General features: G+C 41.9%; 1 protein-coding gene across 1 annotated transcript in view; it reads right to left on the bottom strand.

Annotated features, from left to right (window-relative positions):
* LOC311268909 (polypeptide N-acetylgalactosaminyltransferase 10-like) overlaps positions 1 to 15,219 on the bottom strand; it is a 69,654-nt gene extending 54,435 nt beyond the window's left edge. Inside the window, exon 1 of the mRNA XM_084372857.1 lies at positions 15,013 to 15,219. Within this exon, the coding sequence (XP_084228983.1) occupies positions 15,013 to 15,171 (159 nt within the window). The 5' untranslated portion in view covers positions 15,172 to 15,219. The remainder of the gene's footprint in view (positions 1 to 15,012) is intronic.
* Between the last annotated feature and the right edge of the window lie 11,511 nt (positions 15,220 to 26,730).

Genomic DNA, 26,730 nt, shown 5'->3' with positions numbered 1-26,730 from the left:
TTTCCAGGTCAGCAAATACCAACGCTTTGGGCAACCAACGCAGCAATGACACTCAACAGTGAATCTATCTGTATTGGACAACAAAGCAAATGACACTGATTACAAATTAGAAAGCAATTCAATTATATAAACACGCATTAATGGAACTGGTATCCACAAGCAGAACTTGCCTAAGTAATGAAGTTTCATAAAAACAGACGCAACAGCTGCATGCGTTAGTAAAAGGCTTTTCACTTGGAAAAAGTCACTAACCTAGGTCTTAATGAATGAATGATACGGCGCACCAGTCATTTTAAAAACAGGATTAGCATCATATTAACATTGAAAACCGCCATTAGGTTAGGTTTAGGTTTAAACCAACCAATGAAGCCTACATTAGCTTTTAGCTAGCTAGCTCCAGCTGGTAAAATGGGCCGGTGAGTTTGCATTTCCGCTGACAATATTACCAGGAGTTACCTACAAATGAGAATCCTACTTGAGTTAACTTCAGTTCACCTGTCACTATCGTCAATATAAACTGTAACATTCAGGAAAAAAAACGCTTGACAGGTTAAGCAACAGTAACTAGGTTGGGTGGAGCTAAGCGAACATTCAGCAACACTTGAGAACGAAAAAAACTCCCCTGTTGAACATTTTTCAACTCTTCTTAAGACCTCTTATTCTCGGCATGTCTGCTGGCCATTTTGTGCCATTTCTCACTGGCTTCAGTAAATGTCTTAACACGTCACACCTGACCAAACGTGAAAAGGTCTTTAACAACCCCAGAACCAACGAAAGCCACAATGAATTGAAATGTCATGCTAACCTCTGAGGCATCACCTTTTTCTGAAAAGAGTCACCTTCGCCTACACTTTTCTTCAGTGGATGTACGAAGGCACAAGGGAGAAAACTTTTTCTCCTGAGAAATGAGTGAGTGCAAAAACTGCCAGTGACCTCTGAGGTCTCACTTGTACCTTGTACATTTTCCACTGAAGCACTGTAGAAAAAGCTGAAGCCACTTCAATACTCTTCAGAAAGACTCTCGGTCTTTCTGAATAAATACCACAGGGACACTTGTTCTATTGTTCTCTGTACTTTATTTGTCATATTTTCATGTATTCCTGGCCGTTATGCTTTATTACAGGTTAAGCCACTGCTGGCTCTATCTACAGGGAATTTTCCACAAAGTGAAGCTTCGCTTTCCTCTCGGCCGTGACTTGACTTTACACAAAGTCGTCTTGTATCAGTCTGAAGTGGCATTAATAATACCTGAGATCCTGCTGGTTCAACGTCCAGCAAGACGTATGCACTGACTGTACGAATATCATGAACTCTGTATCCAAAGTACATACACATTTTTTAGTATATTCATTATCACCACACTATTTAATTTTTTATTCTTGACCCACGGGTCACACTATCCACTTTATGGACACTTGTTAGCGTTGTTTTTGTGTTCATAAAATAAGATTTTGCCATTTCATAGGCATGTTTTCCTCACATATTACACAGATATCTGAATGTCTGTAATCTGTTGTGTATTGTCGGATCGTCTTTCACATTAATGTGCACTATCATACATGACTTATGCAATTCCCATCCGTACGCAAAACCTTTGGTGTGCAAAACCTTTTTTTCTTGTGCTAAAAATATAAGAAAGACTCTTCTGTCTTGGGGATAAATACTTTTGATTTAGGGAACAACAACGTGCCTTTTCCTCATCAAGCCCTCATAATTAAACAATGAATTATGTTGTTTGTTCTCTATGATCAGCAGAGCGCCAGCATTTGTCTGTTCCTTCTAAAACTGTTATATATTTCTGTAAAAAAATAAAAATAGCATTATGGTGAGAAAACGCTTGTGGTTAAGGTTTGGTTAGGTTCAGATGCAATAACAGCACGGTCAGGTTTGAGTAGAGATCATGGGTTGGCGTAGAAATAAAGACTTCAAATGTTTACATGATTAATGTCGGAGGATCTTTGTCACCATGTTTACAATAATAAGCACCTTGTTGTCCCAGCCTGTCTACTACGCTCCATCTATGGCTAGAAAGAGTTCAGACTCCACACATCTTCGGTCACAGACTGAAAACTGAACTGTTTCTAAATGTCGCACTTGATGAAGTTGATGGACTTGCATGATACTTCCACTTTTGGGTTGTATCCGTAAGGTTGAACACACTAAAAAAATGTGATGTAATGTTTTGGGGCAGTTTCTATCATTTATGTTTTATTACTCTACAATAAGAGAAATTGTGATACTGCTGCAACAATTCAGAGAAAAGAAAAAAAGTAAAAGTGTTATAAAGGAAAAAAGTCCACATTGCAAAGCTGCTTGATATCTTTTGATAGAGGCTGGTGACTCAAAATCCAAAGCCGTTCCAAAGGTTGTTGCACCTTTGCACGACATGATTCAACGCTTTGTTTGTCTCCACCTGCTTTCAGATCTGTTATACTGAACAAAGAAGAAAGTGAACAAGGTGAGATAGAGGACTACTATTGGACTGCCTCTGTTTGGCGTCAAGGAGAAGCCGGTATTACCAGCAGTGCAGAAAGTCTGATAAGAACAGAGAAGCCCATTCATTCTCCGAGGAGGATGAATCAGACCACCTTGGGTCAATACTTCCCTTTTCTGTTTCCTCTCCTCCTGCTGAGTGAGAAAAGGAAGCTTTTCTGTTCTTTTTTCTTTCCCCTTCCTGTTCTGTCAGATCGCAGACGGATCCACCTCCAGCCCCAGAGACACAATTACCTGTCTTTTCTTTTTCACCTCATCCCTCTGCTTCTCCTCCAACTTCAGACACTTCACAGACAAGTCAATCTGTGCTGGAGGCCCACAAATCCCCGGCTGCCTCTTCTAAGAACAAGAAACTTCAGTGTGGACTAACTGACCTACTCCTGCTTCAGTTCAGTGAGAGGCCAGGCTAGAGAGAGATGGAGAAGTTTCAGGACTATTCATTAATATTCATTCACAACTCTGGCTAGAAATGTTCTGTTGCTGTGTAGAAAATCAGTAGAAGATGCATTCATTGATGTATTTTTTTGCCACGAGATGGCAGAAAAACTCTTCCATTAAAGTCAGTGTCTGCTCAGATTGTCCCTCGCCTTTCATTGCTCTATGGAGTACCTCAGGGCTCAGTCTTCAGCCCTTGATTATTCTCTAGTTATATGTTACCTCTCAGTCAAGTCTTTTAAAGGTTACAACAGGAGTTTCAATTTTTATGCAGATGACTACACGATCTATTTCTCGTTTGAATCCGACAACATAATACAAAACTGTGTCAGAACTTTCTTCTGTTGGAGTCAGAAGCAATTATCATGGGTCCAGAGTGAGTGCTTCTCATCTCACTGGGGGTCTCCATCAGGTTTCATTGAATCCTACTGCAGCAGCACTACCCACACTTATCCTCTGCATATACTGAGCTCCGCCGGCATTTAACTGTTAGTAATTCCTAGGTCAAGGTGAAAAACCAGGGGAGACCGAGCCTTTGGAGTCAGGGCCCCACAACTTTGGACAGCCCAGTCACCAGGAAAACATGTGCAATATGTGTCATATCACATTCACAGTACTTGTTAATTATATGACTTTCACATGAGAAGGTGGAGGAGAAGGCAGAGTTAGAGGTGAAAAGGCTGCCAAGGCAGTGATCACAGTTTCAACATCTGTAAGTGTGAAACCACAGGATGTTTTTTAGGACACCCCGGAGACAATTTCCAGCCGTGTTTCTGGTGACAGAACCGGGTGTTTTTAACGAGACCTCTGGACATCTTCAGCCTTGCTTGTGGCAACCAAAGCAGCTATTTTAAGCCAAAACACAAGCTTTTCCTTAACCTAAATGAAATGGTTTTGTGCTTTTACCCAAGCAGGGTATAAGCACAGCATTGTGGCAAGAGAAAAAATACAAATGTGACCTAAAAAAGGTAAAGTTGCAACATAAAGAAAAGTAAAATGTTTAACTTTTTTTGCTTTGGTTTTGAAGAAATGTACTTTGCCAACATTTATTCTAGCAACTGGATTGACTTCAGAGCTGGTCAGTCCTCCATTTAATTTGTTTTTAATAGGTTTTTGGTAAATATTGTATTGCTGGTTATATTATTCTACAAATTCTAATGTTGTAATTTGTAAATGTATTATTATTATTACCAAACTTTCTACTAGGCAGAGCAAAAATATCATCTCACTTGACTCATTAAACATACAGTCTGTTGGACTACACCTTCAGAGAAGCAGCACATATGAACACTCTTTTCTTCACTCTGTTCTGATGTAGATGCAAATCCCTCCAGACATCTGCTCTCCATCCTGTCTGAGCCAGACATGAGCTTGAGGCGGAGGACCTCCAGCCGGAGGCTCCTGCAGCGAGGCACTCTAAACCCCCCTCAATGAGGAGCTCAGCGAGGCCGCTGCACAGTCCATTATCTCCCAAAAGGAGTCATTATCAGGAGTCCCGCTGAGAAGGAGAGGGCAGGCAGAGAACCGGAGAGAGGCCTGGACTTGTGGAGTCCTCCGCCTCCTGCCGTCTCACACTCTCTGCTCCCATACTGATGGATTGTGATGTGGACACTGGTATTACAAAATGTTTGGACCACCTGCTGCTCCCATGAGATGGCCAGAGATCTGTCCACATGTCAAGCCAAGTCAGTTTTATTTATGTATCCCAGAATCACAAACCAGAATGCACCTCAAGGGGGTTTTACAATCTGTGCAGCAAACAACACCCTCCATCTGTGGACCTTCAGTTGAGAAAAAGAGGGTGTCGAGATGAAGGATCCTGCTCCCTTTAAGTTTAACTATTAAATCACAGTAATGAGCTCAGGGATGCAACGCAAGGACATTATAGGGTGTGTTGTTGTTGTTGTTGTTTTCCCCTAACTACACCAACAGCAATGAAAAACTGCCACGAGGCAGTCAAAGTGCAGCTGTTCTTCTGAAGAGGTGCCGCACCCGCTGGCTCTTCTGGCAGCACTTCTAGCGAAAGGTTTAACTTTCCAGAAAATGTCACATCCAGCACTGTTTTTTTCTCTTTCTGTCAATTACAAGAAAGGAAAAGGTTTCATGTTTTTGTACAAACAAGGACAGATAGAGAGAAAGTCATCGCTGCAAAATGTGAATCAGGGTGTTCATGTCATGGTCCTGTCATTTCAGTGTCATTTTTTATTTATGTCTTACGTATTTTCTGGGTTTTTGTGGCATCTTTTGTCGTTTCCCTCCTGTGTTCCTGTGCTCCTCGCCAGCCTGATTTTCCCTTCACACCTGTCTTACATCTGTCTCACTAGCCCTTCCCTCTTCCTAGTGTTTTTCCCGGCCCATCATCTCCTTCCTCACTGCTTGTTTCCCCGACTCATTGCCCTCATCTTTGTTTCTCCACCTCCCTCCACCTGCATCCCTCGTTAGTTTAGTTTGTATCCAGTCCTTTGTTTTGTCTTTGTTGAGTCATCTGTCGTGTTTTCCTGTTCCTTGTGTTGCTGTGATCCAGGAAACGACTCCATTCATTGCACTTCCTGCCTGCCGTCTCCTGCATTTTTGTCCAGCTCCTCTGCTCCGGCGTGACAGATTAATATGCTCGATACAGTTTGTCTCTTCAACACTGTCACTTCATTATTACAACGGCTAAACACCTTTACAAGAACCCTACTTTCGCTATCTCTAGAGATTTTTAAAATGTCAGTCAAATCGATCCTTAACTTCATTTGTGTCCCTCTTTATGGCAAACAGGAGTGAATGGATGTGGAGAGAGAGTCTGTAACCATGACAGTAAATAAAATAAAGCATACAAAGAGAAAAAGTACACTTAATGAATAATGGAGAGGCGACCACATGAACTAATAAAGAAAAGATCGACAAGGCGTAACATCTGCGCTGGATTATCATCAAGGTTATTGATAATATCTGTGTATGGCCACGACCCATCTTTCAACACCATTAGCTTACCTCAACGCTTCGGTCTGCTTGATATTTAATAAAGTAGATTATAATTTATATCTGGTGACACACAAATGAAAGGCGAAGAAGACTACCAACGACACACACACCAAGAGGACAGACACACACTCACATGTGTTTGTGCACAAATAAAAAGAAAGGACCGCACTAACACACACTGAGGAGGGCGAGCGGCACACAAACGCACCTCCAGCTGAAAGCAGTCCTGCTATCACCTGCTGACAGACTGCACAGAGCCCCCAAACAGCTTAAAGGTTATTAATAACACTTGTTGGCGGATACAGCGCGGAAACATGCAAATATCTGAATTTACACTCAAATTACTGCCGCTGAACACTTTGATACATATGCACACAGTTCTGCTAACAGACAGTCAGAGTTTTAAAGCTTAGAGGCGAACACTGTGAGGCTGACCTGAAAGAGTCAGAGCTTTAAAGCTTCCTTCCTCGACCTCGTAACAGCATTAAAACGCGACGATTAAACTCAGTGCTGAAGGAATTTGGTTTGAAGGTTTCGTACGGGCACAATATGAAGAGAGGCCGAGATGAACTGCAGTTCCTGACTGTCCGACTGAGTCGCAAGGACAAGCGACAAAGAGATGACAGTTACCATGCTTATTATTAGAAGGTAGTGAATACAGAGACGGTTGCAATGTCCGAGAAACAGTCCATCTGAACAGTTTTTATCAGGTAGCCAGGATGAAGTAAAACCTTTTTTTTTATTTAAAGCAGTTTTCCAATATTTTTAAAAAGCACACAACATTGAATTCACCTCCATTGTGTCTGGGTCATGGTATATGTGCCTCTCAAAACCTCAGCACATTAAACCAAAAGATCTGGGACACTAGAAGAGTTAACTAAAAAAAACTGGGTGAATGGCGCCTCTAAGTCAACCTCAAGGAGAAAAACACGGAGCACGCTGCCTTCCTTGCCAACAAAGACTCGCACAAAAACACATCATGAGCTATAAGCATGTTGTGATGGACCTGCAGGATCACAGCCATGCTGGCCGCGGTCCAAACCCATCTGAGCCGTTCAAATAAGCTCTTTATTATCACGTCTGAGGGGGACGAGGACAGGGGAACGACGGGATGGAGATACTGTATGGTGGCAATTAAGTGCTGAGCTGATGCGCTGCCAGCTCAAAGAGAAGCTTCCTGTCTGTTCCCAGCGAGAGGCGACGCTGACAGAGAGGCCTCGCTGCTCTGAGCCGGCTGCACAGGCCAACAGACTTCAGTAACACACAAAGCTTTTTAGAAGCAAACTCATTTTAACTTCACGCGGGAGAAATCTGTCTTTTTCATCCCCGCCAGTTTAAGAAGTGCAAAAAGGATATTTTTCATTTCACATACAGAGCTGGACGACAATTCAACTGCACAGTAAATCAGCTTTTTGTGGATTTGTGTTGTGTACAGTATGTTGTTCTGCATGTTCAGTAAAACACACCCTTAATTTCTTTAAGGATTAGATCCATTATTACTATTCTCTCTGAGTAAGAACGTTGGAAATATGTCCACCACTGCAAAATATCTAGAGGAGGTTTGGGTCAACAAAGTGCACGACTTTATGTACAAGAAAAACACGAGTTTTTAATGTATTTTTAGTTGTTTAGACCTGAATAATACATACGGCAGATCAGAAAAAAGCACTGTGCTTCCGAGCAAAAACTACAGCATTAGTCCGTTTTATGGCCAAAAACAAAATGTGTTTACACCGACATAAGAGAGACCTCGAGCAGCTGTAGGAGTCTTGAGTATAATCTCTATAAATTGAACCAAACCTCAGCCAAACCTCAGCCAAACCTCAGCCAAACCTCCACCATACAGCAACATCAGATCAGCTATTTCACTATTGCACCAGTGAATACTTTTTTTTGGAAAGGCCCTGCCAAAATGATGCTGCCGGTCAATACAGGCGTCAGATCTGAAATATGTGTCTTATATTGCACTGATCAAAAATCTAAACAAAACACTGCTGTTGTTTTGCCCCCATCTGTTTCCTGAGTTGAAGTAAAAGTTCTCAGACTTTTTCCTGTTTACAGGAAAGGCTGTTTTTTTTGCAATTTTGAGCAAAAATGCATTAAAATCCTTGTGTGAGCGTTTCTTCTCCTTTGCCAAGATAGTCCACCCACCTGACAGGTGATGCATATCAAGGTGCTGGTTAAACAGCGTGATGAGTGCACAGGTGTACCTTAGACTGGTCTCAATAAAACATCTACCACAACTGAAGAACTGATTTTAACAAACTTGTGCTCAAAATTTAACAGAAATGATGATTTTGTGTCTCATATCTTTAAATTCAGCTCGAGTGTTGAGTTTATAATCCTTGTTAAGTTTCATTGTGATGGAGGGAAGTCACAAATGATGTATTTTGCTGAAACATTCATCTTTGTTCGAATAGCCATGTGGTTTATTTTGGGAGATATTGTTGAGGTATGAGGACTCGGTGCTTGACCTCACATTATAGAGTCTCGCAGTGCAGTTGAAGATAAATCAGCAGTGTGGACGTATTTCCACATGAGTCAAGAGGCAGAGATCAGTTGTAGCGATGAAGACCACAACAAACTGCGTCCCTTTTGTCAGTGTCATGTTTTTAGAGCTGCAAATGAAGCTCTGAGTCACATGACAGGAAGTAGCAGCGGCAGCCCTGCAGTCCTCTCCGTCAGCAGGATTCAGGGCTTCATCATCCCTGACTGCTTCTTAGCTCTATTCAACACGGGGCTACTACGGGACAACGTGGCAGACACTGACTCACCTAATCCTCCCTCAGCATCCCTCCATCCTGTACATCTCCCCATCTACAGCAGACTGACTCGGCTCTGGAGTCGTGCTGCGTTGTGCTGAGGAGCCGGAGAGACGGGTCGCTCCCTCCCTCCGGCTCAGCGATCAATGCTCAGTATGCTTAAGAGGAGCAAATAAATTGGTTGAACACAAAGAGCTGTCAGTGTGTTGCTGAAAGGCATTTAGCTGCACCGCTGTGTGCAATGTAGCCCGAGGCCATTTTGCTTTAAGTAAGAGCAACTAAAAAATCCAGCCTTTTGCTTCTTCACTTCTCACCTCGTTTCACAGCAAAACTTGGGGAAAATCTAATATTCACAATATTATTATAAAATCAACTCCGCTCTCACACTGAATACAGACGAAGTGCTGCTGCTGGGCTCCACTCAGCCCGAAACACTGAACAATTTCACACTTCTGGCTACATCTTAATCAGTCGATGTTTCATTTCGCTGATTGTGGGGTGTGGCAAGAAGTTCAACATGCTCGAACAATGAGGGCTTTTCATTCAGATAATTATTCTTCCTCCCATCCTCGCTCCTCCATCCTCCAGCTCGACCCACAAATCAATCGAGGTCCAATTCCTTGAATGAAATCTCGGAGGAGAGGAGGAACGAGGAGAGGGGGCTTCAGACGGAGAGAGCCACAGGTGTCCTATCAGCCCTGTCCGTTCTGTCGCTGGTCCGATCTGATGGGTCAGCGAAAGCAATCCTGCTGACTACTCAAAAAAACAGTGAATGGATCTACAACCGGTAATGCAACAGCAGTCGATACTAAATCATTTCTACACATTATAGGACCGTTGCGATGCCATTCTTCATGATCAATGGCATTGTTCTCAAGTGAGCGAGGACATCTCATTTAGTAAATACGTTTCCTCCATCCTTGAATCTCCTGCTCGCGTCTTTCTTTCACATCCCCAGTTGGAGGAGTTGAATGAGAGACGAGGGGGACACACAGGAGGCTTCCTTTATGAGCCCACGCTATTCAATCAGGCTTTTCAGACCGATCGGCCTCCGGCTCACGATTTTTGCAGCGATGGTTTCAGGGTCTGTTCTATTTTCTCCATGCCGCGAGCAACCCTGGCAAGAAAATACACTAATCTATAACAGTTATATGTAAATGATATATTATGTTTGATATAAACGACCTGATTCTGATTAATGATGAAATACATCCCATGCTTGCCCTCCTCTCCTTTCTTTTCTCTCAAACTATTAAAACTTGCATCTGAAAAATTCATCAGTAACTTTCAGACAAACTGTGTCCCTCTGACTCCCTCTTACACATTTTCAGTCTCCATGAAACAGCTGTGTGAAGCAGTCATGCTCTCTCCAACCTCAACTTCTGCTGCTACATTTCCGTAAAAACAATGTACAAAATAAGAAAAGTGTGAGTTTTGCAGAAATGCACATTGCCAACATTTATCATGGCCATTGGGTTTTTGGGTTCAATTTAAAATTTTATGTTGACAGTGCTGTGCTTATGATATTGTTCAGTTCAGCCACTTGGTTAGTGCCAGGAAAACATCATGTTCTGGCTTAAAATACCTGGTCCTGTCACCACAAACACAGCTAGAAAGGTTCTGACTTCTCATCAGAAAATAGCAGTTTAATGTTGCTGCAAATACAACTGGAAATCGTCCCAGGTCTCCTTTTAAAAATATCCTGCCGTGTGACCGTTTCAAATGTTGAAGCGTCGTGGTCACTTGTCCAAAAACACCCGGTGGTTTCACACGCAGAAATGTTGACACGCAGTCTCAAACTGTTTTCCTGATACCTTTATCTAATACTGAGCTTCAGAGCACTGAAGAGATGATGCATTTAAAAATGATGGAGACACTATGAGTTTCTGAACATGTGGGTCACTGGTGGATTAAGAAGTGGATTAAGCTGCAGGAGTAGTTTGACGAGTTTCAACGGATGTTTGGAAACTTTCTGACATTTATCTGGCGTGACAGGATGTTGTTGTTGGAATTCGTCGTACCTGCTGTGAATCCAGACCGACTGCTGCTGTGGATCTCCATGAAGGAGCGAGAGGGAGAATCGCAAACTGTAACTTCCTGAAGCTAAAATGCTCCGGGGCACCAAACAGCAAAAAGAAAAAAAAAAAAATAGTGGTGAAAAAGTGCAACCAAAAGCCTCCTGCCTGACTTCCCTGGGTAAATAAATCTTTAAACAACATATTTATGGATGCCGTTCATTTATATTCTATTTCATCTAATGCATCAGCGGGAGAGTTTGTGTATGAATGAGACCGCGGCTCATTCTGTTTGTGTTTAATCCACTCTGATCTTATTCTGATGGTTTAAGCACTGTGACGTCTACAAGAAGCAGCAGACAGAAAAACCAAGCAGGGGAACAAAATATCCGCTACAAATGTCTCTAACAAGACTTATGTGGGAAAAAGGCTGAATGGGATGAGGGTATTGATTTTTATCTACTTCAGTGAAGCCATAACAGCCCACAGGGAGCACTCAAACACAGAACACAAACACACATATTGTTTCTTCCCTTTTTCTCATTTCTCTCTTGTTTCATTTGTCTTCTGCTATTAAAAGTTTACAAGAGAGAAAAAAAAAAAACCAGAGCGGGGAGATGAATGCTCGCAGTTTCCAGCCGTGTAAAAGAGGTTTAGTGTTGTATTAGAAGCTAAAAAAACAACATGACAAATGTTAGCGCTGCCTGGTGTTAAACCAATTTCCTCCTTCGCAACAACAACCAAGTCCAACCACTCAACATTTTCTGCTAGCTCCAATAAATACAACATAACAACTTCTAGCTAATGAAATGCTAAATGAAAAGATATTCACGGCAGTTTTTCAATTTTCTTACGACCAATACAATCAATAACTGCACGAAGGCTCGTGAGTCATTTATTATTCTCTAGTGTTGAACTGCCTGAAATCTCTTCTCTCATTTAAATCTACAATTCACTGTGCAGGAGTGACTTTACCTTGAATATCCATCATGTACACGCTAATCGAGGCAGAGCTGCTTTCAAGTACTCGTCTGCATCTTTTCAATGGAATGAATGCAAACTGTCCTCAAACGACAGTGTTACATCGGAGATGTTTAACCTTTTATAATGCGATTTAAGATTGACTGCATTCCTGTAAGTCTTTTTATCAGGTCTCTCTCAGTCAGGGAGTCATTTTTATTTTCCTACTTGAGGTAAAGTTGGCATTAGCAAGTACTGATGACGGGGTTAAAATGTATACGTTTGCCTTGCCTTTTCAAAACGGTTACAAAACTGTAAAGTTCGGCTCAGACACAAAAACAACTTGGTTGCATTTGTTGTTTGGAATAAAATAAATACTTATGTTTGTGGAACAATCGTGGTCATGCTTAAACGTCGACTAAGCGCGACCATCAATCAGCTGTCCTCTGTTTTAAAGTCCAGTGTTTTGTTGACCCGTCCAGCCACCATGATCTCATCCCAACATGGACGTCGTTGATGTTAAAACAATGTCTCCTGACTTCATTCCTCCTGTCACAATTACTGCTGCTGCTGCTGGAAGGCTTTGTCACTTAACGTGAACGTGTCATTTTGGAGCACTAAAAGAAACAGCTCTTCTTTGGGAGCAAAGTCTTAAATATTTCCCCGAAAAACCTCACATCAAACGGGCCGAGGAGAATTCTCTTCTGCAGCTTGAGTCTAATTACCAGAGATCCATCCATCAAACCGGCCACCAGCCTTCTGCACAGCCCTCGTACAGAAGGAGAGACGTAATAACACCACTAGAGAGGAGGCGATGCAACATTCAGTCCTGTGCAAACCGGCCACAAAGCAAATCCTCCAAATTGAACAACAACAAAATATGATTTTTGTAATTAACTCCAGAGCGACACGTATTTTTCTGAGCTGGCATTCCTTGTTGGAGGGACGACATCAGTTGTCACAAATCACTGTTATAAAATGATTAAGGTTTGGTTTGAATTACAAACTTTCATCCAAAGCACTTTACAATCTGCATCCTATTCACACGCCGGTGGCAGTGCGACACCGTGCCAGCTGCTGGCTCGACGGCTGGGACTCACTTTGAGGCTCAAAGTTTGGCCTGAAGAACGTTTTGTCATGTGGCGCAGAGGGAACCGAGGATCACAACAGCCAAACCTGCAATTAGTGGACGACCCGCTCCACCTCCTTCCTAACTACTTTGTGTGACTTCCTCTGCAGACAAACACATTCAAAAATCACTTTAGAGTCACGTTTTTTTTTTCACTTTGTTTTGTGAAAATCCTCCAGGAGTCTATAACCGCTACTGAAACACAATAAACACGAATATAATCTCACTCTCGTACTGTTTCAATTGCACTCAGAAAGGAAGATGTATTATACAATTAGCCTTCACGCCGTTGAATTCTCGGGGGATATTAAAAGCAATCTGCGGGAAATGTTCTCTCCGGATGTTTAAATGAAATCTGTTGCCACATTACAAAGCACCTGAGAGAACAACAGCAATACGATTTCAATTTCTACAATATATAATAGTTTGGCACAAAGGTATTCTTTGGGAGGACTCTCATATTGGATAAATGAAAACAAATCAAATGAAAGGATAAAAAAAAAAAATCCATAGCATTACTGATTTTCGTGGCAACTGAGGACTGTTTTCTTCTCCCACAGATATTGAATGCATTTCTTTACAAAACGGGGAACAACAAACTTTTTATATCAAGATTGAGCCATGAAGACCTTAAACCAGTCAGTCAGTTGTAGAGCTTATCAATCAATATCTCTCATCTGCTCTGCTCTGAGGGAAATCAAGGAAAGAGTCGGCAAGAGGAAGCTGCTGGTGCTGAGCATGCTGGCTGAACGACCTGCCTTCAGCAGTGTTGAAAATGGGAACAGCGCAGGTCTTTGTCATTTTCAGCTCATTTAAAGTGGATGAAGCTGCTGTTTCACGCGACGACTGTGAGTCAGAGTTGGAGCCGCGGGTGGCGTTTCTTCTCGCACACCTACAGTATAAACAGACACCTGGTGACAACCTGGTGATGATGTCAACGATCCTCCAGATGTGATGTAAGAGCGTAAGAATGATGAATCACTGACGATGGTTGAATCAGAGCTTTGTAGGGAGAAGCCGAACAACATCCAGCGGGCTGTAAAATCCCAGTGGGAACATCGATGTATGCATCTGGAAGCTTTCTTCTCACTTTTAAAGACCAACAACCGATCGTACTCGCGGTACTCAACCTTTTCAAGACACGAACATCGACAAAAAACAACCCCCCTCCTCCGACACTGGGACTCATCATCCTGAAAGTGCCAAAATGAAAAAGAGAGTTTTTTTGTGCACACACACTTTGACTCACAAACGAACCAACAAAATCCAACCCACATCCATTGTAAGGAAAATTACATTACTGGTACAGTCAACATGTACTGTAGAAACTATTCCCCAGTCTAAAATATGTTTATATTTTCTTTTACTTTTTTTCTCCGCAACTATCTGGCAACCCCCAAAGTCATGACACAATGGATTATACTCCCAAAAGCTGGTTTTACAAATAGCCAGTCTGAAGTCTTGAGTTCAGGATGTGATAAACTGCGGTGGCCGTCTCTCGTCCAGATATTTCATACATGAAAAGATCAATTAATCCTCACAATCAATACTGCAAATAACCAATGACGGGCTTAGTTGATCCCCATGGCAACAGCTTCAGAGCAGATGTTGAGCACGAGCAACCAAATGAAGTAGTTTACAGCTGCTTCTTCATAAAGGAGCGTCAGAAACACTGTGACTGATTCAGCTCACCCGGCAGCGACAGCTCACCCTGAGAGGAGACCATCAGCACAACTAACACTCTCCACCCTGTTCGTTTATCGCCTCCAGCTGCTGGAAACTGTCTCAAATGCTTCTTTAATCCCCCCCAGATTTACACCAGGAGTTATAGAAAAAGCAATAAAACACCAGACTGTGTGGACTGACTGACCGGCTGACTGACTGACCGGCTGACTGACTGACTGACTGACTGACTGGACAGCTCCCTGTTTCTGTATGAGCTCCAGACAAAGAAGCCTCTCTGGGCTGAGCGCTCTCCATGGTGCTGAACCTGCACCGACGCAGGGAAGAGTCCCTCATAAAGTGTCTCACACTGTCCTCAATGTCTCTTCTGAAGTCGCCTGGATGAATTGTCATGAATGTGTCAGGTGCCTCTGTCTTTGTCGAGTCCACAGCAGAGGACAGTTGATTCAATTAAGAATAAAACAAGAAGATACATTAGAAAAAAAGACGCTGCAAATGTGCGTTTTTTCCCCCCCGAGACTCCCTAAAGAAGACCCCAGTTTGAGAGACAGTATCACACCCTGACCTGTATCTGGAGGATGCCGCCCGGTCCGTCCACTGAGCCGGGCGAGCTGTCGAACACTCGGTCCCGGTACAAAGACCACAGCCCGACGTTGGGGAAGAAGAGCAGAGCCGCGATGAGCAGCCCGGCGACCTGCAGCAGCCTCTTCTCCTTCCGCCTCATGTCTCCGGGAGGACGCGTGTGAAGCAGCGGCGGTGACGACCAGCGAGTCCAGACTCTCCGCCTCACCGAGCGGAGACAACTTTCACTGTGGTGCCGGAGGACGGGCTGGTTTCAAGGCGGCTGAAGTACCGCGACAGACGCGACATCCGGTCGTGATTTTCAAAATAAAACCCCACAGACTGACGCTGCTTTAGGCTACTGTGAACCACTGGATGCTGTCATCACACTGCTCTTAGGTTAGTGTATTAAAGAGGTCATATAATGCTTTTTGGGTTTTTGCCTTTTTTGGTATTGTGCATGTAAAAGGTCTGCATAAAGTCCACGCCCATGGGAGTCACTCTCTCTCACAGGAAACACTGCTCCTGAAGCGCCTGGTTTGGAGTCGAGCCTTTACTTCCGTAACTTATGTGCATCACTATGTTACAGCCGTTATAAAAAAATATATTCTTATATATATATTAAACAATATATACACTCCAGTCAGTCAGTAGACATACAGCTGTAGTGTCGTTATTTTAGATCACACTACCTTGCTCGCCACGTCCCGCCCCACTCTGCCTCTGATTGGCTACGTCCTGCCCGTTAGGTAATGCGCATGTGCAGCTCTCACTAAAGATTGAACAGAGGCGAGATGTTTCACTCTGTCGCTAAAACAGAGCGTTCAAGACACAGTGTGACAGTGTGTTTTTTGAAAATTAAAGTATGTAAACCTCTTCTACTAGGACCTATGAATGAACCTGAAAATTAGCATTATATGACCTTTTTAAAATCTTGAACAATGAATAAAAAATAACCTGTAAAGAACTAAAAATGTCTGTAAATATCAGATCAATGAGGCAAAAATAACCCGTCCTCCAAGCAGTATGTACTGACCGTGACCTACTCACTATAACCACTAATATATAAGTGTAAAATAAAACAAAACAAATCTACCGTACAGAAAGACCACAGTCATGTAGATTTCTGTACAGACCACACAACACAGCTGGCAGCTTAAAGTCCACAGCCTCCAACCCAGCTGTGGTTGAGGCAACTACCCCTAAATGCTGTGAAATAGAGCTGAGCTGGTGCGAAAACACTCGACCAAATTACACAGTGTGAACACTCAGTGCCCCGTGTGTAATTAGACTGTGGGAAGTCACAAAGACGATGTCTACAATTTAAAAGGACTCATAATGTCAGTCAGGGTTCAATGTATTCTTCTCTGTTTGTTTATCGAACTCATCGGATGTTTTACTAGCTTTTTTACACACACTGTATATCGGTACATGTGTTTGTATTCAACCTCCTCTCTTGCAAAAGAAAAACAGAATTTATGCTTTTGTTTTGAAGGACAAATCATGTAACTTCCTGATGATTTCTGATCCTCTCCCTCAAGCTTGATGCAGTTCCTCAGTTTGAAAGAAGACTTGGAGGAGCAAACTTTGTTCTCTGAATCTGATGCTTGCTTGAACTTCATCACCTTTGTCAACAACATTAAAAAACATGTTCATCTACCAGTAAAGGTTCACAACACAGAGAAAAGAAAGCAGGTGAGTTAATGATCCGGCTTCAGACTGAATGTAAACCATTCAAGCCTGAAGGATTATTACTGCAGACCACTGCAGCCACTGCTTTCCATTAAACGATGGTCTCTATGACTGTTTACGAAACACATTAATCTTAAGTAGAAAACACAAATAAATGGCTGAAGCACAAATTAAGTATGTATTAAGTATTGTAAACATATTAGAAAAGGCATAAAAAGATAAAGAAGTCAAAAGTAAAGTTGTTTAAAGTGCAACTAAACAGCAGCTAAAAATCTTGTTTTCGTCGACCCTGCATGGTTTAAGTCCGCAGTGATGTACAGGTAAACTGCTAGATGCTGTGACATCACTATGGGGGTGTGGTTACAGGTGCATCAGAGCTGACCACACCCAACAGAAGTCAAACAAACCAGAGAGGATAGAAAAACATCTGCTATCCAGCCTGGTGTTACGTTACTCTTTAAAGGGAAACTGGAACAGACCAGTAGCGACAGTCATTTTGTTGCTGCTGCTTTCCAGTATGTGTCACTGTCCTCATCCCAGAGTCTCTTTGTATTCACTCCTTCTTTTTTATCTGTTAACAGAGAGCTGAAACTCTCTCAGATATCTCTCTGTGCTGCCATGTGGAGCATTTTGTTACATTTCTCTCTCTTACCCTCCTCCACCGCCTCCCTTTTCCCTTTTCTCTTATGCAATTTCTCTCACGGCTACACTTGCAGACAGGGAATATAATTACTGCATTATAAAGTGCATTGTCACTGTGATCCATACTCCTTACTTAATTAACACCACCGATGCTTGACTCTAGTCGCTCTCTGTGAGAGCTCTCGCCATGTATTATTCCAAGTGGAAGCCCAGCAGAAGGTAAGTGTCTGCAGTGCCCTTGAGCAAGAAACCCTATCGCTGATCTCTTTTTTTAAAGGTTACAGTCTGAATTATTTTCCCAAACGATCACAAACTCAGTGAACTCTGCTTCTGGCATTGATCTACAGGATCCCACACTGAAATATTTATTATTTTTTATTCTCGCCTGATACTTCTAATGCAAAAATAATCCTGCAGATGACCTGTAACTGCGAATATTAGCTGGAGAATACAATGGGTTCACAGTAAATAGTCTAAAAAAATCAAATTTAATAACGATCACAGAAAGTGCACGCGTTACATATGTTATGTATTCAGGCGCCTGCCAAACAAAAGGCTATTTTGTGGCCTCGATATACCCCAGCCTGGGAGTGACAAGCGCATTAAACTCATTATAATTCTTTATTACGTTATTTAGACTAACTTCATGCATATAAAATAGTCAAAAAAACAAATGCTTAGGTGGAACAACAGCCTACACATTGAGCAAAATGCATGAAACCATACAAACTTCAATAATTTCGAAGTTTAGGCTTTTAAACAACCATAACAAAGATATCTTCCTGGATGTGAAATCTCATTGGCTACATGATGCATCAATCGTCCGGTGGCTGGCATGTGAGTGACTCAGGAGAGAGGGGACGAAACAAGGAGTGGGTCTTCTGTCTAGGCAATCACACATTGGCTGTTGTCGGCTCCAGGACGGGCATAGACGCTCGTAACTGGTCAAATGAGGCATCAATCAAACATGTTTTTTGACAGAATAAAGCATGAGAGGCATCAGCGATCGCAGTAAGTCACTATTGTGTCTGCATTTATACTATACTTTGGACGAAATGTTGTACTGAAATGGATCCCCTGAACATTTGGGAATAAGAGAAAACAGCTTTTGTTGGATTTGGATTCACCATTGAGACACCCAGACGCTTCACTGGCGAGTTGCCAAAACCTTGTAATCGCTTGTTAGTAGGCAAATTTGTTTGTTAATTGATCGTGCCTGCCTGATGTGGTTTTATCTTGAAGTGGTTTGCATAAATGGAATAACAAGAATCGAAGCTGTCTAATGATACATGCATACATGTGTTAGATGCTAAGCTGTTTGTGCGAATGAACCGGACGGCCATCGGAAAAAACTACGAGGGTAGAAAAAGAGCTTCACACCGTTATAAAAGTGCCTCACAACATTTCTTCTCATATGTCTGTTTCTGTTGATGGAAACTTTGTGTTTACGACCTGTAGGAGCAGATTTTTACAGCTCAGCTCATCGAGACAGGATGACACCTCAGTAATTGCTTATCAGGGGAGTCACGGCCCGGCCCGTTCTGGATGAGCTCTGCTAATGGCGTTCAGCACAGAGGAGTGAATCATCGGTCTGCCATCAGAGGATATTAATACAGGCATTTCCTCTGCTTTGATGCTCCTCAAATTACCTTGATTTTTTTTTTCTCTCTTTCCAACCTTTTCCAAATCCATACTGAGCCTGTGACACGAGCAGGAGCAGTTATAAAGCTTAAATCCCCGCCACATTCAGAGGGTTGCGGGGTTCATCCATAATTCATGCAGGAGGACGCTGAACAGATTGAATTGTCACAACTCGGGCTGGTACAGATGGAGAGAACAGGAGAGAGGAATGAGCTGTTCTCTCTCTCAGAGCGTCCAGAGCAGGATTAGCAGGGGCGAGAGAGACTCCAGCTCATCCTGGGTTCAAGTCCACTCTTTAAAAAATGTGGCTAATCTTCATTTAACCCGCACTCATTCTTACTCTGTATGTGCACGCCTGTCAAATACAAGGGTTAGGAGATTAGGGAGATGCTCGACTGGGTTTAGACATGAGGATTTGTTCATGGAGTGTCAGAGGTTACAGAGAAGAGGCAAATCAACTGCCACTAGAGACAATAAAGAGTCAGGGGGCAGCTTGAGGTTAAGAAGATGAGGTCAGCGTTTAACAGACTATGAAGCAATGTGAGTGAAAATTACTTTTACAAAACTTAATTTATGTCGATTGATGAGCAAAATTAAATGCAGCTCCCACCAAATCAACCCAATCCACAACACCGTGCTAATGGTCTGGTCAGATTAAGACACAAAAACCACTTGGTGAGGGTTTGGAAAAGATTTAGTTTTGGGCTTAAAATATCCAGTTTTGTTTTGAAAAGGCGATATCTCTGGTTCTGCTCAGTCGATTTTAATCATTTGTTTGAAAGCTCTCCATAATGAGTCCATCTGTGGTTATAAAAGTGCAACGCTAGACCAGTAGACTGCTTTTCACAACCTTGTGTCTACTCTACCCAGGATGTAATCACAGGAGGCAATTTATCAGATTACATGCATCTTCCTTTTTCACATATGCAGCAGAACTACCCAAGACCTGTAAACACACTTTAATGTGTAAAATTGGTGCAGTTACCCTTTAAAGTGCTATCATGAAGAATGGGAACGCTGATGGCCGACTGTCCACTTTTTCCTCCATTTTGTCTGAAGTTGGTTTTTGTAGTTCTGTGCAGTAGATGTGTGATGTACTCGTGCAGCTGGTTGTCTCCAGGCTGTCGATCCTGCACGTCAGAGAAGCTTCTGTGAAGCTGGGTGACTTCTCAGTAGCTGTTGACATGAGCATGTTTTTAAATGATCAATTCACAATCATGTGCATCCTGTTACATCTCCAGTATTTGAGTCTGTATGCGTCCATGGGGGTTTTGTAGTTAAGGACTTATTGACAACAGAAATTGATCCAGTTCTTGAGACAACAGTTAACAGTTTTTTTTTTAAAAATAAAACGTAACAACACTTGTCTGATGTTTGGTTTAAATTATACTGCCTCTAAATGTTGCCTTTGTCCTGTTCATTATGTCCATATTGTGTCCGTTGTCAAGGAGACACAGATTTTTGCACTGGGATCAATTACAGAAATGTCTCTCTCTCTCTCTCTCTCTGTCTCTCTCTCTCTCTCTCTCTCTCTCTCTCATATATACCTTAGTGTTGGTTAATGATGCTTACAGGTGTGAGACTGAACGCTGGTGTGATTAGATTGTAAAGAAGTTTCTTTGTGTACCAAAGAAGAAAAACACATTTAGATCCTGTTTACATCATCACATTTATGTGTTTCTTTGTTATAGTGTGTGTGAGATCATTGTAACACCTGAAATTATAAATATGCTTCGTTAACCTGCGCCTTGTACAAATTATTTCCGTTCCTGCTTAACGCCACAATGCTGGTTTTAATTGAGCTGAACTGTGATTAGCTGAACATTACTGCTGGCATCGTTTTTCCTGGAGACAAAACAGATAAATGTGTGCAATTATTTTTGCTCCAGCAGCTTCGGCCAAAACTCCCATCTCACCTTTCTGTAAATGGGAAACTGAAATTGTCCCCGTGGAGAATTAAGGATGATTCTCTCTGCCTTGCAGCATGAAATGACCGTAATGTACACTATCTGTGGGGATTTGATAAGGGTGTTGATCGAAAGCAATGACTCAAAAATCTGCTCCAGGTGGTAATTCATCCGCTCGTCATGCAACCTCATTGCTCAGCCTGCAGACCCCGTCCTATTGTCAGGACGAATCAATGCGGTAGGGTTGCTACAAAAAGTAATTTATTATCGATTGATCTCTTAATTATTATTTGTAATAACCATCTAGTGAATAAAATGTCAACCGAATGGCGAAAAATGCATATCACCATGTCCAAAAGCCCGAGATAACACCTACATGTCCTCAATGTCCTACTAACAAGGTGGAAAACTGAAGGCATCCAGTATGGATTGATACAAAACGGAGAAAATTAGAAAAACTCTCACACTCAGGAAGTTGGAACCCAGAAATGTTTGATGCTTTTGCTCGACACAAGAAACTGAACAAAGCAAAGCAGAATGTACTGATGACCTGTTGTCACAGTTTGGCCAAACGGACATCAAGCATCTCTGAGTGACCGACCGTCTGACTTAAACAGACAGGACCAGAACTGCTCAACCTTCCTTCTACCATGAAGGTTTAGAAAGAGAAGAGACTTCACATACCCTCCATCCTGGGAGGAAACAGCCTTAATCACTGTAAACATATCATTTTAAATCATATAAAAATAATGGTATAATGCATCGAAAACAACTTTTCTAATTATAGATGCAAAACAATGTGTTCGAATGCCTCACAGTGGTTTGGTCCACTGCACCCCCACACACATTATAGTTTGCAAAAGTGAACTTAAAATAAAAGATTTGTATAACGTTTTTATTTACTTCCACTCGATAGAATAAAACACATTTACAGTTATAACCAGACTGCATTTCGTTCGGTCCATTACCTCACAGTTGAATCTTGTGCGTCAACACGGCCACAATATTGGCACCTTTTTAACAGCTGGTACCACCTGAAAGTTTCAGTAATTAAGTCGTAGTAATCAGAGTTTCATCTGTATACATTTAATAATACATTTAATGTCCTCCTCCAACAGTGAAATGATATAAACACCTCTGGGGTTGTATAATGTGTGTATGATGATTGATTTAAGTACACAACATTTTGAATTACTGGCCACTTAAACCCATTTTCAAATCTCATATGAGATGTCAAAGATGGCAAATGTGTGGCTCTAAGGAACAGTATATTAAAAATACACATACCATTCAGCTGAAAATGACATGCATGGTTTTATATAAGACGTATTTAATATGCAGCAACACCCTCAGAATCAGCTGGACATGTTACAGGTTAATATTGACTCGAAGCCTTGGGGTTTGTGCTCGTCTTCCAGCACTCACTGTTATGTTTTAATGATTGTGCAGTGATGCTATTCAAATGCTGTATTACTGCCGGTGGTAAGCACATTCAAGGTTGGAAAGAGATGCATTTAATCACTAATATAGCCTATAGCTGAAAAAAAAAACCCATAATGAAATCCCCATGCTGCCTTTGCTTTCTTTCTTCTGGTGATAAAGAGGCGGCGGGAACACTCTATACACAATTTATGTGTGAAAGTGCCCTTTCTTAATGCCAGCAAAGGTCAAGAAGTGGTAATTCACCAGTGAAATTACCGTTGCACACGGCAATACGCAGTGAAATAATATCAGGCATGACTGGTGTGCTGAGTGGAAGAGTGGAACCGACGCTGAATTGTTTTATGGTTCCACTTCTCATCTGATGCTTTCTATATAATTACTCAGCTTTTCTGGCTAAATCTGTAACAGAGCAATCTATCATATGAGTGAGCAATGTGGAGAGTTCAGGAAGGAGAATCATCCCAAAGAGGAAGCCATTAAACCTCTGCAGGCTCGAATCAGACTACTCAGTGTGAGACTGGCTTCCTGTTCATATCTATTCCAAACAAGCTGAAGTTACACTGTGAGTCAGCCAGGATGGATCAGCCTTGTTTCAACATTTGTAAGCAAGAAACCACTGGGTATTTTTAACCTCCTTGAGACATGTACACCTGTGTTTGTATTTTAAGCCAAAACGTGATCTTTTCTGAACCCTAACCAAGTGTGTTTTGTGCCTAAACCTAACCAGAACATAAGCAGGGTTGTTGCAACATAAAATTAAAAGCTGATCAATGAGAAATCTAAATCCACGTTTTGCAAAAACATTCGACTACACAAGGGAACAAACATATACACAGTACAGGCTTTCAGTATGGATTCAAGTATGTGTGGAGTGAAGTGTCCTGATTGTCAATATCATTACACATGTTGTGTTTGCACCAAGGACTCCCTTGAAGGCAGTATTGACGGTGAGTGGATCAACTATTGAATTGAATCTCTTGCTAATTAGTTTCCTCTTTGTTGACGATGCAATACTATTGGACTTGTTTGGAAAGCCTTGTTTCCCAGTGCTCAGGAGAGATAAGTCATTTCATCAACTTGTGTTTTTACAATCAGTGTTGGGGGGAAGAGAACATATTGGTTATACATTAGTGCGGATACAACCAAACATTAAAGAGTAATACTTTACTCGAATGCCCCATTTAGCACTTGAAATTGTTCACAAGACACTGAAATGCAACTGAAAGCAGATAAATGGACATTTACATGTGTTTATTTATGTATTTGTCTGGTCAGCGTACTGAATTACAGTATCTGTATCTCAGCTGCCCCAAGAGGATTTTTCTTCATCACAGAAATGTGGATGTGGATATTGACACATTTCACTCAGATGATATCTGTTGTACATGAAAGTACATTATCTATACCCAGCCTGGTATCACTGAACAGCCAATCTCTGAAGTCATTTTGTGCACCACCATTTCTGCTTTTTCACAAGTCGTTTCAATTATCTACTGACTCATATTGTGCAGAGACGGCATGTCTTCTATGCAGCAAACCGCTTCCCCCACCTTTTAAACTAAAACAAAATGTCAAATTATTGTTGTACACCCTTTACGTCCTCATATCCTTTTGGAGGATCAAAACAGATGAGCGATGTAGAGTTGCCACCTGCCATGTATAATCATTTCTTTACTGAAATATAAAATATACAGTCCCTTATTGAAGTGACAGGGCAACATTTCTCCCATATTTTCATGCATACCTTCCTGTAACTCATATGCTACGTTCTACATGCTTGCAATGAGGTTCAACAGGCTGTGTCTGCTGACCAGGACGCTGGGTTGCCAGGTCAGTTGTGTTGGTCAGCACGTCTTTACAAAGTCTACGTGGCGTTAAATGACACGCGAAAAGTGACCTGCGAATATACACCCTCTCCTGAGATCACATTGCTGTACCAGATAATGGTTGTAGTCGAGTTCAACCCTAATAACATCGCTATAATCATACTAAATAACATATAATAGCACATATGAACAAATCCCCACAGTGTACTATTTACAGTGTATACATGAACAAACCATTCATGGGTCAAAACCTTTGAAGACATATTGAGTTTTATAGCTTCATCCTACCAGCTAACTAATCCCTCCCCTCTGAGGGTTGTCACTAGGCTTTGTTGGTAATTAAGGAAAACCACAAGACGCAGCAGGCTGCGGGGAAACAAAGCCATGCCAGCTACAACACTGCATCATGCAATAACTCCTGGAAGCAGCACATGAACGTCACAGATTAAAATCACATTTGTCACATTTGAATTCATCCATTTATGAACTAAAAGTCTTCCAGGCCGACTTTATTATGAGAACACCAGGCACTCTGATTTGTGGTGTGTGTGTGTGTGTGTGTGTGTGTGTGTGTGTGTGTGTGTGTGTGTGTGTGTGTGTGTGTGTGTGCCCGCCAAATCAAACATTTTCCACGCAAAGGCTCCTTCTGTGTTGACAATAATGGAGTGTGCTCTCTTTGTGTATAAATTAATTATGTGCCATCAGTATTCCCTCAGACTCGTGGTGTAACTGGCAGAGAAAGAAAGATTAGGCTGTTACATTCCCAGAGCTGTTCCTGGACTGTAAATCTGTCTCCTCTGGTTCCACAGTATCCCTCATTTAAACTCTCCCTGTGTTTGTTTATGCGCCCTGACAGCTTGTCATATACTGATCCTTCCCCGAGTAACTTCTGCTGCCTAGAAGACTGTCTAGTCCCAGTCGTGGGACAATATAGGACCCGTTATCCCAAATTTACAGTCTGCTGAGTCCATTCTCCGACTCCTGTTGCCTGTTGTTGGTTTTTTCGTTGCCCCCCTCTGTGTCAGTTCTGACCCCCCAGCAGTTCATAATGTGCTCTTGCAGTGATGTGAAATTGCTGACCTCAGGTTTTTTGGCAGACGTGTTGTTTGCTTACATGAGTGTGTGTTTCACAAGTCACATTTCTGCTTTTTCTGTGCACCAAAGGCTCAGGCCCTCTCTCTGATGCATGTTTTTTCCCAAAGAATCTCATAAATTATGCCAGTTTGAGTTTTGTCCTCAGGATATACAAGTATGATCTCATATTTCAGTGGGGTTTGCTGTTTTTTGACATTCTCAGTGTTTACCCTGACTACCTTGTGCAAGAGAGTCTGTTTCTTTTTTAGGTTCCTGTCTATTTCTTCAGCCAAGAATTGCAGAAGTTGTATCTGGGGGAGTAAATGCATTTACTCCTGAAAGTTTGTCTGTCTCCGTAGTTATCTTTGTCTTTTCTTCCTTCTCTGCCTTTACCAAAAACTTGCACCTTGTTGTTTGAAGACACAAGAGAGCTTTCACTCATTTACTCCCCCCGCCTGTGTTCGTGTGGAGTTAATTGGATTGTGAGGAAAGCAATAAAAGAAAGACAGGAATGAAACATCGAAACCTTCTTAAACAGACAACAGAAGCTGAATGAGAACATCTCGCAATACTCAGTATTGATTACATGAGGAATCAATACTCATGGGTTGGGTCAGGCCCATCTACAAACTCAGCCTTCATTTTGATCTCAACAATACACCTGGAAAGTTACCTGGAAAGTTCCTGCTACGTGTCTCCAGGACCCAGTTTAACTGACACCACACAGTCACTGGCTGGTTGCACTGACACATGAGTCTGTATCCAACCTTTTTTCTGGTGTTGTAATTGATCTCTTCTGCTTAGATGTGATCAGTCCAGTATTATGTAGTACTGACATATTCATAAACGTATATCATATCAACATTTTGAACACAATACAACAATTATCTTAACTGTAGAAGCCGTGGTTGCTAATAACTTTTGAGCCCCGTAATATGAGACCAAACAACATCATTTTCTGAACTGTTTTCTAATCACAACCACACAAAGTCAGGCTCATTACATCTGCTATAATGAATATTTAAAATTGCCATGGATGAAATGACTGCTACGAGTGATAAGTCCTTTTAGGCAAATCTTGTCACTTGGCAGCCATCTTTGCGTTGCCGGGCGGTTATTTCGGTCTAACAAGACCAGGCCCCTATCTAAATGAGAGCCACAACTTCATATCCAATAGTCACCAGGTCATAAAAACTGCATGTATATAATAATCAGTCAACACTGCCTCTATCTGTCCATCTGCTGTTTGGAGCATGAGTAGTGAATGCCAGATACTAGCCAGTGAACGCTGTGGAGCATTTAGCACCACAGTATTTTCCCTCTTCCAGTTGGTGGAGACCAAACAAAACTCCAAGTGAATGTGAATGTTGCTTCATATCTGATTGCTGGGACTGTATGCTATAAGTTGGCCATATCAGTGTCGTTTCAAAATCAACCGAACACACCCTGAGCTCCAGAAGAAAAGCAGATGGCTGTCTGTTTCCAGCATAGCCAGAC

This window comes from Pagrus pagrus, assembly GCF_965226575.1.
Source record: "Pagrus pagrus genome assembly, chromosome: 14".
Classification (NCBI taxonomy): domain Eukaryota; kingdom Metazoa; phylum Chordata; class Actinopteri; order Spariformes; family Sparidae; genus Pagrus; species Pagrus pagrus.
The sequence above is the reverse complement of the archived record's forward strand: the minus strand, read 5'-3'. Positions and strand labels throughout refer to the sequence as shown.